General features: G+C 41.9%; 1 protein-coding gene across 3 annotated transcripts in view; it reads right to left on the bottom strand.

Annotated features, from left to right (window-relative positions):
• Nucleotides 1-13532, bottom strand: part of ITGA7 (integrin subunit alpha 7) — a 168547-nt gene that overhangs the window by 24266 nt on the left and 130749 nt on the right. For all 3 annotated transcript variants that reach the window (XM_044288286.1, XM_044288288.1, XM_044288285.1), the window contains exons 9-14: nucleotides 13337-13464; nucleotides 10898-10993; nucleotides 9546-9607; nucleotides 6769-6938; nucleotides 5335-5484; nucleotides 2682-2797 (exon numbers count right to left, since the gene is read on the bottom strand). In XM_044288286.1, the coding sequence (XP_044144221.1) occupies nucleotides 2682-2797; nucleotides 5335-5484; nucleotides 6769-6938; nucleotides 9546-9607; nucleotides 10898-10993; nucleotides 13337-13464 (722 nt within the window). The remainder of the gene's footprint in view (nucleotides 1-2681; nucleotides 2798-5334; nucleotides 5485-6768; nucleotides 6939-9545; nucleotides 9608-10897; nucleotides 10994-13336; nucleotides 13465-13532) is intronic.

Genomic DNA, 13532 nt, shown 5'->3' with positions numbered 1-13532 from the left:
TGAGGAGATTCAGTGTGGTACCCAGAGTTCTACATACAGATGTACAAGAGCTGAATTTATTTATTTTTTTACATTATTTGGACCCAATGCAACATATCATGAATTGCACCAAATGACAAACTTAGCTTGCCTACATTTAAAGAACTGCAGGCAACCTATATGAGATAGATGAAAGAGATACACTATCTCACAGAAGTGAGTACACCCCTCACATTTTTGTAAATATTTTATTCTATCTTTTCATGGGACAACACTGAAGATCTGACACATTTCATACAATGTAAATTAGTCAGTGTATAGCTTGTATAACAAGTGTAAATTTGGTGCACCCTCAAAATAACTCTACACACAGCTATTAATGTCTAAACCGCTGGCAACAAAAGTGAGTACACCCCTAAATGTATAGATAAAACAAGAGAGAAAAAACAGGAGGCAGCGCCTCGTGTGTAAAACCGTGTGGTATTTTTATAAAAACCACCAAAGCACTGATTGCGCTTACCGTGTTTGGTTGTGAGAAGGCACAACTCCTCTGGATCACTTTAGCTGGTAGTAAGGCCCGTCCAGCTTGCGGGGGTGACTGCTGCTGCTGCCTAAGTTCTTGCCGGTAGCCGTGGAGTACGGTGTCCGGAATTGGATAGTGGTGGATGGTGATAAAAAATATATATATATATATATATATAGAACCTTAACGGCGCTGCTGCAGAAGACAGGACTCAGGTGGATAAAATAAAGTTGGTTCTTTATTAATAAAAGTCTACGCGTTTCTGGGGCGGACTGCCCCCTTCATCAGGACAATGGGTGAAGGGGGCAGTCCGCCCCAGAAACGCGTAGACTTTTATTAATAAAGAACCAACTTTATTTTATCCACCTGAGTCCTGTCTTCTGCAGCAGCGCCGTTAAGGTTATATATATATATATATATATATATATTTTTTTTTTATCACCATCCACCACTACACCCCTAAATGAACATGGCCAAATTGTGCCCAATTAGCCATTTTCCCTCCCCGGTGTCATGTGACTCGTTAGTGTTACAAGGTCTCAGGTGTGAACAGGGAGTTAAATTTGGGTTTTATCGCTCTCACACTCTCACACTGGTCACTGGAAGTCCAACTCTCTAAGAATCTGAAGAAAAATAAAGAATTGTTGCTCTACATAAAGATGGCCTAGGCTATAAGAAGATTGCCAACACCCTGAAACTGAGCTGGAGCACGGTGGCCAAGACCATACAATGATTTAACAAGACAGGTTCCACTCAAAACAGGCCTCGCCATGGTCAACCAAAGAAGTTGAGTGCATGTTCTCAGTGTCATATCCAGAGGTTGTCTTTTCAAAATAGACGTATGAGTGCTGCCAGCATTGCTGCAGAGGTTAAAGGGATGGGGGGGGCAACCTGTCTCAGCCAGTGCTAAGACCATACACTGCACACTGCTTAAAATGGGTCTGCATGGCTGTCGTCCCATAAAGAAGCAAGCCTCTTCTAAAGAATATGCACAAGAAAGCCTGCAAACTGTTTGCTGAAGACAAGCAGACTAAGGACATAGATTACTGGAACCATGTCCTGTGGTCTGATGATAAACTTATTTGGTTCAGATGGTGTCAAGCGTGTGTGGTGGCAAACAGGTGAGGAGTACAAAGACAAGTGTGTCTTGTCTACAGTCAAGCATGGTGGTGGGAGTGTCATGGTTTGCATGAGTGCTCCCGGCTGTGGGGAGCTACAGTTCATTGAGAGAACCATGAATGCCAACATGTACTGTGACATACTGAAGCAGAGCATGACCCCCTCACTTTGGAAACTGGGCAGTATCCCAACATGATAACAACCTCAAACACACCTCCAAGACGACCACTTGCTAAAGAAACTAGGGTAAAGGTACTGGACTAGCCAAGCATGTCTCCAGACCTAAACCCTATTGAGCATCTGTGGGGCATCCTCAAACGAAAGCTGGAGGAGCGCAAGGTCTCTAACGTCCACCAGCTCCATGATGTTGTCATGGAGAAGAGGATTCCAGTGGCAACCTGTGAAGCTCTAGTGAACTCCATGCCCAAGAGAGTTAAGGCAGTGCTGGAAAATAATGGTGGGCACACAAAATATTGACATTTTGGGCACAATTTGGCCATGTTCACTTAGGGGTGTACTCACTTTTGTTGCCAGCGGTTTAGACATTAATGGCTGTGTGTTATATCTTCAGTGTTGTCCCATGAAAAGATAGAATAAAATACTTGTGAGAGGTGTACTCACTTTTGTGAGCTAAAATGGATAGACTGGGGTTTCATACACCAATAATTGTAAAACGTCATTCAGAGCTCTCTGAAGTTATTATGGCCTCTTAAAGAATTTGTTGCATCTTCTGCTGTCCATGTGCTGAGATCTACTGCCGCTAGAAGCTGGCCTAGATGTATAGTGAATTATTGTAAATAACTCTGCTAAGTTGCAAATTTTTTTTAACGGGAACCTGTCACCTCCACTATGCTACCCTCACTGAGCGTTTCTAAATGTTCATTGTGTTACCCTAAACATATAAATTACACTTTTAATCTCATTTGCAGACGAATTCAATAAGTATTATGCATTTTTGTACTTCCCGCCTTTTATGCAAATTGACATAAAAGAGTCATATCTTACTTGTGTGACCAGAGAAGAGTCATATTTTCAAGACCCACCGTGTCTACATACTTACACAGGCAGTGGTACAAACTGGTCAACTTTGCCTACACGAGAGTAGAAAGTGTAATTCAGCTGCAGGTTACTTTGACAGATTTTGTCTTCTCCACATCCTTCTCTTATGAAGTGTACCTAAAGTAAAGACACCAGATAAGGTAGGTTACTTCACAATCTGCAGACACTCAGCACTGAATAAGTGGCTAGACCTGCATCTCGAGATACATGTCATTCACACAGAACAGTAATGATTCAGCAAAAGATGAAAGCCGTTTATGAATATAGTCCCCTTTTTTGTATTTTGTGTGCTTATCCTCTGCCATTATTACAGCTTCACATTGTAGTTCTCTTGGTCCAAAAACATTTAGGGGGAGACTTATCAAAATTTATGTAAAGTAGAACTGGCTTAGTTGCCCATAGCAACCAATCAGATTCCACCTTTCATTTTCCAAAGGAGCTCTGAAAAATGAAAGGTGGAATCTGATTGGTTGCTATGGGCAACTAAGTTAGTTTTCCTTTACTCCAGTTTTGATTAATCTCTCCCTTACCCTAAGTTCACACCTGAGCGTTTTACAGCGCGTTCAAACGCGCTGTAAAACGCTCAACACATGAAAACCAATGCTTCCCTATGGGAATGGTTCTCACCTGGGCGTTTTACAGCGCGTACGATCGCGCTGTAAAACGCCCAACGCATAATCAAGTACTTGAGCTTCTTTGGGGCGTTTTGACGCGCGTTTGTGGCCATAGGACACTGCAGTCAATCACACAAACGCGCGTCAAACGCGCGTTTACTATTACAAAAAACGCGCATAAAATTTGAGGTCTGGGTTCTGCTGTTGTTGGGTCATTGTACCAAAAACACCAGCAGCTTGTATGATTGTAGTACTGGTCTTGACCGTATTACACAATGTGTCATCATTAAAGGGCTATTCTGGTTAGAACAAGTTATCTCCTATCCACTTAGATTGGTGGGGGTCTGACTGGCGAGACCCTTATGATCACAAGAATGGCATTCCCATGTACCTTGTTACAATTGAGCACTGATCCATTCGTCCCATGGACAGCCAGAGATAGAGTACATTGCTCAGCTATCCCAGCATCTAACAGCTATTCCTTATCCAGTACATAGAGGATAGCTTGTTCTTGCTGGAATACACCTTTAAAAGGGTTTTAAGGACTTTAAAAAAAAAATAGTTTTTTCTTCTGTGAATGAAAGATAGGTTGGTTAATACTTAGGGTACTTTCACACTAGCGTTGTTCAGATCCGGCAGGCAGTTCCGGCAACGGCAAACCATATGTAAACAGAAATATGTTTTTTTCCGGATCCGTTAGACGGATTTGGCATTTAATTTTTTTTCAAAGATCAAAAGCAAAAATAGCTCCTCCTATGTCCCGGCGCATGCACAGACCGGAAAACCGAATCCGGCAACGAGGCAATATTCGGAACACTTGGTACCGGATCCGGCATTAATACATCTCTATGGAAATGAATGCCGAATCCGGCAAGTGCGGTAGTGTTCAGGGATTTTGGCCGGAAAGAATACTGCAGCTTTGTCCGGTCAAATACAGTACAAGGGACGGAACAGAAGACATCCTGATGCATTCTTAATGGAAAGCAATCCGTTCAGTATGCGTTTTTTTCCGGTATTGAGACCCTTTACTGGATTTCAATACCGGAAAAGAATAACGCTAGTATGAAAGTACCCTTACCTGTCCATTGTGCTGGGAAGAAAGGGCAGGTTTTGTAAAATTTCCCGGAGAACCCCTTTAATGATGCCTTCAATCAAAACAAGCCCCAGATTTGTCCAGATCAGTTCACACAGTCTCTTTGGCGGCTTTCACTCAGCAGTATTTTAATCATTATTTTGCTTCAGTATTTGTTAGCCAAAGTGAGGACTGAGCCCAGAACATGGAGGCAAATCTTTCCATTCTACTTTCCGCTGCACACCTAGTTTTGGCTTACAAATACTGATGCAACATGCTCACCAGAATACAAAAGCTTGAAAGAAGTCTACCTATCCGAGGGCAGGCTGTAAAGATTCTACTTTACCACACATCCAGGTGGACACCAGTACAAAAAAACACCTGCAGAATACTGTAGGAATATCTGGAGCACCCAGGGTCAGGCTTATTTCAATAACATTAGGGAGTTTGGACTCCAAATTACTGAAAGCGTCACTGACTTTTCAAATAACTATTGATATGTTATAGAGACATATCAAAAGTTTAAATCAGTGGGGGGTCTGAGCTCCGAGACCCCCACCCATCTCTAGATCAAGAAGTTTATGGGTCCCTCTAAATTCCGTCTTTACCAGCGAGGAGAGAGCCGTAAAATCATGCGCTTCTCTCACCTCTTTCTAGAGACTGGTGGAGGTCTCTATGACATACGATATTAAACGTTTTTTGAAAAGAGTGACCCTTTAAAGGAGTGCCCTTTAAGACAAACCTGCCCCCTATTCTCAGGGTTGAGAATGTGTCTGATGGGTGGGGGTCTATTCACTTGTGCTTGTACTGGCGATCTCTAACAGTACATAGGGGATATGTTGTCTTTAGGACAATCCCTTTAAACAAACTGGTGAGGTGTGACATCTGCAGAGTATATTTGAGCTCTGATCTCCCTCTCAATATTAATTATGGTCATTGTCTATGACGCACACAGAGCAAACTCTCACCTCTGTGTTGTAGACATTGGGCTCTTCTTCACTGAGAATAGGCATTAGAGAAGGCAAGGATTCCACTGAAGACTGTCTTCTGTTCCTTGCTTCTAATATATTGTAGGTCAGAGAGACTGGGATGGAACGAAGCTTGTCTTTAATATCCTCCTGCACAATTGTATAAAGCATGAGAAATTATGGTGTAATTAATGCTTCAATAAATAATTCACTTTTAGTGGAAAACATGCATGTTCTCCTTCCCTAGAAGAACTGGAAACTAGTGGGGAAATGGCACACAGGGCACTATGCTGTACAATCAAATCATAAGCCCAATACAAGAGTCATAGATAAAATTTATTGTAAGATTATATACAGTTGCTTTTTCTCTTTTTAAAGGGGTTGTCCACAAATTCCTGACCTGTGAAGGAAAGTATACCTACCTGCTCCCTGCCACTTGGTTCTGGCTCCATGGGTTCTAGGCTGTCTTCACGGCACTTCCGGTGCCAGCATGTAAAATTCCTGCACGGATGTGGTCCGGTGTACCACTACAGCCAATAAGTGGTGATGTGTCCCCATCACTGCTGTGTCACAAGCCTCTTGTGGACACTTCACTGCTGAGGCCTGTCATTGGCTGCAGCAGTGCACCTGAGCCTGTCCGTGCAGGAAGTTCACATACCGGGACCGGAAGGGCACTAAAGACAGCCCAGGACTGAGCGGCAGGGAAGCAAGTATACAGCAATGGCAGAGATGGGGGGTATTTTTTTTTTTTTAAAAGACAATTGTTAAAAACCCCTTTAAAGCAGAGTATTCCTACTTTCCAGCAGCACCATTCTGCACTCCCTCACCCATAAAGGATATACAGATATAATTGCAATCCACGCTGCCATTATCATAAACACCTGAAGACATTATACCATTACATTTTCAGCTTCATAAATTTTGGATCCATGCCAAAAAACACAAGCTGAAAATGCAGTTTTCTATTGAAAATCCATTGGTAAAAAACAAAACAAAAACAAAAAAAAAAAAACTGAACAAAAACCTGGGGGAAAAAAACGCTCTGAATTTTGTAGGTACATTTTCAAAATCTGTTGTGTGTGCTGCTTGTGGCCACATCACTGCTGAAGCCAGGCTGGAGCAGTGCATATGACCATGAAAACAGCGAGGGGACCAGAAGATGGAGAGATCGGGGGCAGCACGGAGGACCAGAGAGGCCATGAGCAGGTAAGTATGAATCGTCTGTTTCAGGCAGCATGCTTCTGGCACTTGCTAAAAAATAATTATCGGAAACCCCCTTTAAGCACCAGGACATGGGTGAAACAGCATATCTGAGTATGTGAGAACTATTATTATATATCATTCTAAATCCTGTCATGGCGAGATAATGTATACTCAGCCTGATACTGTTACAGCCCTATGAGCAGCGTCACATGGTTCTAGGAGTCCGGTCACCTGTAGTTGGAATACAGCAGTAGTGCAGCGGCTAGAGGACTGCTTGTGAAGCTCCACAGTGCTGGTGGACTGGTATTCTACATCGCTGGGGTGTCGCGATATGAATTGTAGGCGACTGGCCTTGCCTTGCTGTCTTCTGTCTGTCTCAGCTTCAAATACACACTTTAAAACTGAAAAAAAAAAAAGGAAATTTACCATCCACAATCTCCACTGTGAATCTATGGCGCTCCCTTCAGGGTTATTGTTGGTGTCTTCGAACCTCTGATCAATGTCCTCATCACACGGTCTGTGAGTTTTGGTGGGCGACCATCTCTTGTCAGGTTTGTGGCTGCACCATATTTTTTCCTCTTTGTTATAATGGACTTAATGGTTCTCCGTGGGATGTTCAAAGTTTCTGATATTATTTTTATAATCCAACCATGGTCTACAGTTCTCCTCAAATGTGTATGTTCCACCTGTTTGGAGAGCTCCTTGGTCTTCATGGCGCTTGCTCAGTAGTGTTAGAGACTCAGGGGCTTTCAGAACAGGTGTATTTAGGGTCCATTCACACGTCCATATAGTGGGTCCGCATCCGTTCCGCAAATTGCGGAACGGGTGCGGACCTATTCAATCTCTTTGGGGACGGAATGGCTGAGAGCACCCTATGTACTCTCCGCATCGCATTTCCGGAGCGCACCCCTGATCTTCCGGTCTGCGGCTCCGGAAAAAATAGAACATTTCTTATTATTATCCGCAATTACGGACAAGAATAGGCAGTTCAATGGGGGTGCCGGCCGGGTGTATTGCGAATCCGCAATTTACGGATCCGCAATGCACTACAGACGTCTGAATGGACCCTTATACTGACATCATGGGACACTTTGGTTGCACACAGGGGGAACTTAATCATATGACCTTAATCATATTACCTTATTTAGGGGTTTTATAGTAAAGGTATGAATATATATTCACTCATAACTTTTCATTATTTACAGTATTTATTTTTAAAACTATGCATTTTTCATTCCACTGTAATAATTTAAACTATTTTGTCAGGCCCATTACACAAAATCTAAATAGAAATCCATTTTATATCCAGGTTATAATGCAACAAAACAGGGAAAACACCAAGGGGTGAAAACTTTCACAAGGCACTGTATTTTATATTTAAAAGTCACATGGCGGTTTATTTTCATGGTATGAGCATCACTAAAATAAAGGGTAACTTTAAAAGGAAGTTGCTTATAAGCGACCGCAGACAATTATTCATTAGTTATAGTTACCACTGACTGTCTTCTGTGGGAATGAGCACAGATGGCTGTTATTTGCGCAGAGATATATTTTACTGTGACAAAGAAAACAACAAAATCTAAGTTCAAAAAGTATGAGACTGGCAATCAAATATGTGGGTCACACAGAACGTAGCAATTTATTGCAGCAATATTAATATAAATTAAAAACACATGTAAAAATAAAATACAATAATAAAAATACAATGGTAAAAATACAATTAAATCATGTGCAAAATTGCAGATGGTGTGTACACTGGTGCAACCTGCACGTGGTGTATAGATGTCTGTTCCTTCAACTAATTAGCTTGTAAAAGCACAATAAGTTCACGAAGCATGTGTCTAGGTATAAGGACACATGCTGTATGGGGGTGAACGTACAGAAGGATGACTTGGCCGAGCAATATAATCAGATGCAGGACCTTGGTCTGCCGGTTTATTATAATTGTTGTGTGTGGTTTGGTGGTAGGGCGTATAATAGTGATTTCCCCCTGTAATATAGGGGACGCCGCTGAAGTTTCCACTCACCACTCGATGCCGGCGTCTTCTCCTCCTGCTTGGCGTCCTCGACCGAGACTTCCGCGTCACGTGATGTGTGTCTCGCGGGACTTACTATTCAGTCCAGTCTTTCGTGCCGATGATATTTCAAAGCTTTGTATGGAGCGCTCCGTAGGTAAAATAGTCCTTTAATCCTGTGCACTAGGTCCGGATCTTTCTGTACGTTCACCCCCATACAGAAAGATCCGGACCTAGTGCACAGGATTAAAGGACTATTTTACCTACGGAGCGCTCCATACAAAGCTTTGAAATATCATCGGCACAAAAGACCGGACTGAATAGTAAGTCCCGCGAGACACACATTACGTGACGCGGAAGTCTCGGTCGAGGACGCCAAGCAGGAGGAGAAGACGCCGGCATCGAGTGGTGAGTGGAAACTTCAGCGGCGTCCCCTATATTACAGGGGGAAATCACTATTATACGCCCTACCACCAAACCACACACAACAATTATAATAAACCGGCAGACCAAGGTCCTGCATCTGATTATATTGCTCGGCCAAGTCATCCTTCTGTACGTTCACCCCCATACAGCATGTGTCCTTATACCTGGACACATGCTTCGTGAACTTATAGTGCTTTTACAAGCTAATTAGTTGAAGGAACAGACATCTATACACCACGTGCAGGTTGCACCAGTGTACACACCATCTGCAATTTTGCACATGATTTAATTGTATTTTTACCATTGTATTTTTATTATTGTATTTTATTTTTACATGTGTTTTTAATTTATATTAATATTGCTGCAATAAATTGCTACGTTCTGTGTGACCCACATATTTGATTGCCAGTCTCATACTTTTTCAATTTTAAAATCCCTTATACTGATTGGGTGATCAGTTTTTTGACTAGAGCACCAGTTCCATACCATAAAGAAGGTGAGCTATCCACTTCAGTGTTACTATAAAATCTAAGTTCAGTTTTAGGTTTTATGATAAAGTCAACTCACTGATTTTAGGGTTGTAGGTTGCTGGAAATGAGGTGTAGCTGAAGCAAACTCTAAATTCCACACTGAAATGACAAAAAGATACATCAAAGACATTGTGTATGACATAACAGTATAACAAACGTACATTTTAAGGGGTATATATCAAGTTTGTTAGCCAGGTGCAAATTTTGGCACAAGTGCCGATTAAGAAAAGTGGGCAGGAAAGTGAGCGTTGTTATAATTAGTGTGACACAGTGAGAGGTTTGGTCTGGGAAAACAGGTATTTTCCTCCCAGCATGTGCTGCTGGGCTGATTTACAGCCAGGTGAGGTCAAATACCGGACCGGATTTTAAGTGCCAATCCGGGTTTTGGCAACACCTGGCTGTCCTTAAGTAGGCAGCTGGGCTCAGAAACCAGGTCTCTGTGTTGGGATCTGGGAGCCTTGTGTCTGGATGAAGGATTGCTACCTGTTTGGCGTGAAAACAGGTTGGTGCTTCTATGATCAAGGACTCTTTGAGGCAGAATTGCCGCATGGTGTGAATTACCACCAACACCGCAAGGCGACTTTTTGCTTGTTTATGACTGCTTGTTTTGTCACTTGCCTAAAGTGTGAATAAAACACTGAACTGTTTGATCCAAAGAACTTGTTGTTGCCTCTATACTGCGTCCGCTAATCATGTCTACCAGAGTGAAACCCCACATTAGTTTAATGCCAGATTTATTACTGCAACGTTTTTTTAAATCAGTCCAATGGGGGGTGGCATAGGAAAACTGGGGCAGCATTTCCAGATGGTTTAAAGGTGCGTTAAATTTAACAAACATTATGAGACTTTTGATAAAATTGGCACACCTTAGCCAATGCAAACTCATAGCAAAACTAACTTCAAAAGCAACATCATGATACATGTTTACAATCAAGCCAACTGGATTTAACAGCTCCCACTCTTAAATTTTACCAAGTAAAAAAGTTTACTTAGCCACCAAAGTGTGACGTTTCAACTGATAACAAGGTTTTTTCAATTATCGGAAACATTTCACTATATTACAGCTTCAACCTGTGATCACTGGAAGGGTACAACCGCTGGACCAGTCGCAATTATCTGTCAACTGAGTGACAGCGTGGTGGAAGGGGGTGTCATTCAAATAGGGTAGCCCAATTGTTCCTTGATAGTTGACAGGTTAAACAAAGATTAGGCATGCTGGATTTCAATATGCTCTACCCTTTGTTCCCCCAGTAGATATGTGATGCCAGAGGTGTCTAGTAGTGGCCTTCTCCCCATCTTATGCCAGTAATAGAGTCATTCTGAACATGGGTTTTTATGGTGGAATCGGTTGGACTACCCGTCATGAAAATACCCCAGCACTTTACTCACCAGACCCCAGGTCCATTCTTGCAGGTTTGCTGTTCAAGATCAATGTTTTCTGGTGTTATGGTTACATCTTTAAAGACACGGATAACATTACGTGACCTGAGACAAATAAAGGAGACAGATACATATTTTAGCAGCCAAAGTAAATGCCTGAAGATTTAGACATATTTGTCAATGCCAGTGTGCCAGTTGTCATTCTTTGCAGTATGCCAACTGGAAGGAATACCAAGAGGAATCTGGTAGTTTGGATAACAGTTACACAACCTGTTTCTTTGGTTCATCTTTTTGCTAAAGTTGGAATGTTGCTTTGTAATAAAATTTTGCCTCCCTCCCAAGCTCTTCTGTTTTTGCATTTGTCACAATTGAAGGTTTTAGATCATCACACTACTTTTAATATTAAAAGATAACCCAAGTAAGAACAAAATGGCGTTTTAAAATAATGATTTCAATTACTGAAGATAAGGATTTATTTAAACCAATATCACCCACAAGGAAAAGTAATTACCCCCCCCCCCCCCCCTCCAATCTAATAACTGGTTGTTGCCATCTTTGCCAGTAACATCTGCAACCAAACATTTTACGGGTACATTGATGTTGAGGAATTTTCTTTGCAGAATTGTTTTACTCTGGCTACATTGGACGGTTTTGAACTTAAACTACCTGATGATGTCTAAGGTCTTGTTTCAGCATCTCTATGGGACTGAATTCAGGACTTAATTTTGATTTTTGAGCCATTCAAAGGTAGATTTGCTTGTGTTCTTAAGATCACTGTCCTGCTGCATAACCCAACTGTAGCTGGTGCTTTAGGTCATGAACACCTGACATTTTCCTTCAGGATTTTCTGAGACACAGCAGAATTCATTGTTCCATCAATTATGACAAGTCATCCAGGTTCTGCAGAAGCAAAGCACCATCATACTACCCCCGCTATATTTGACTTTTGGTATGATATTCTATGCAGTGTTAACTATACGCCAGATGTTATGGGGCTCATGTCTTCCAAAAAGTTTCTCCTTTGACTGATCATTCCACAGAATATTATCCCAAAAATTTGTGGGGGTCCTTTTTTGCAAATGCAAGATGAGCCTTTGTGTTGTGTTTTGGTGAACTCGGTTGGCACCTTGCAACTCTTTAATGGATTCCACTTTTGCCCAGAGTTTTTTTTATTATTGTGGAATCATGTACACTCACATTAACCGAGGCAAATGAGACCTGCAGTTTAGATGTTCATCTTTTGTGACTTCTTGTATGAGTTATCATTGTGCTCTTGGTAAATTTTGGTAGGATGAACGCTCCTGGAAATGTATTTGCCAGGAATCTCACATTTATACAATGAGCATAGCATTAGCAGTAGTACATTTTCTATTGTGAATATGACACTATTATATTATATTTTGTTATTTGTGTTTGTAGAGTGCTGTGGAATTGTGTTTGTTTTTGCTTTTGTGCTGTCAGCCATGGGATTTGCTGACTGAACCCTCTTTTTTTTTTTTTTTTTTTTTACATGCTGTGTAAACACGCTCTGCTACAGGCAAACATCGAGTCAGTATGGGGATGAGCGATTACAATAACGATGACTGCTTCCCATAGTGTGGAGGAGATCACTTAACAATGGACCCAACTTCTTGGTCTGTACAGATCACTTTGAAGCAGTCATCCTATTATCATCACAGGCATGATTAAAATGACAGATATTACCTGTATATAGATAACACAAGATCTGCCATTCACAATAGGTGATATCCAAGCGTATCAGCTCCCTCCTGACCCCTGCACAGGTCATAGAGCATGCCTAGAAAACGCTACCATAGAAGTGAATAAGTCCCCTCCCGACTATTTGTCTATGGCCCTGGATAGCTGCTGTAAAGCCTCTTTCTAAATACTGGTAAAAACAGCTCAGGCAAGATGACCACCCCCCACAATCATGTTCAGGTAATAGAATTAAAAAATCTACAATGTGAAAGTAGAAACAGAATAAAAAAAAGGATATGTATCACTATCTGGTTTTAATTAGCAGAAAAAGTTTAGGTGATACATTCCCTTTAAATGTATTCCCTTTAAATGTATTCCCTTTAAATTTAAAGGGTTTTCCATGACATTATCGGTCGTCAGTATCTGACCGTGACCCCCGCCGATCAGCTGGTGGAGAAGACACTAGTGCTCGCAGTAGCGCCGTGGCCTTCTCACTGCTTCTCCTAGCCAGTGGCGACATGTTCATCAGTCACGTGGTCTAGTCGCAGCTCAGCCCCATTGAAGTGAATGGGGCTGATTGCGATACCAAGCACAGGAGCTGTGTTTGGTAAGCTGCGAGAAGGCAGCGGCACTCACAGGAGCGCTGGTGCCTTCTTAAACTGCTGATCTGTGGGCGTCCCGGGTGTTGGGGGCCTGTAGGATAGGTCATCCTTATTAAAATCCTGGAAAACCCTTTTAAGTGTATCTCACCTGTAGAGGACCACAGTGTCTGCTAAAGATCCCACAACAAGGTCCGGATATGAGTTTCCATCCATGTCTAGACCTCCAGACAGTGAGTAGCCAAAGGTACTTACACCAACACTAACTCCATCCAGCACCTTTAATGCAATGGTAACATTTAAGGGAGAGTGAAAACATGGCAGAAATATCGAAGCAACATCAGTAT

The sequence above is a fragment of the Bufo gargarizans genome, chromosome 3, assembly GCF_014858855.1.
Source record: "Bufo gargarizans isolate SCDJY-AF-19 chromosome 3, ASM1485885v1, whole genome shotgun sequence".
NCBI lineage: Eukaryota > Metazoa > Chordata > Amphibia > Anura > Bufonidae > Bufo > Bufo gargarizans.
The sequence above is the reverse complement of the archived record's forward strand: the minus strand, read 5'-3'. Positions and strand labels throughout refer to the sequence as shown.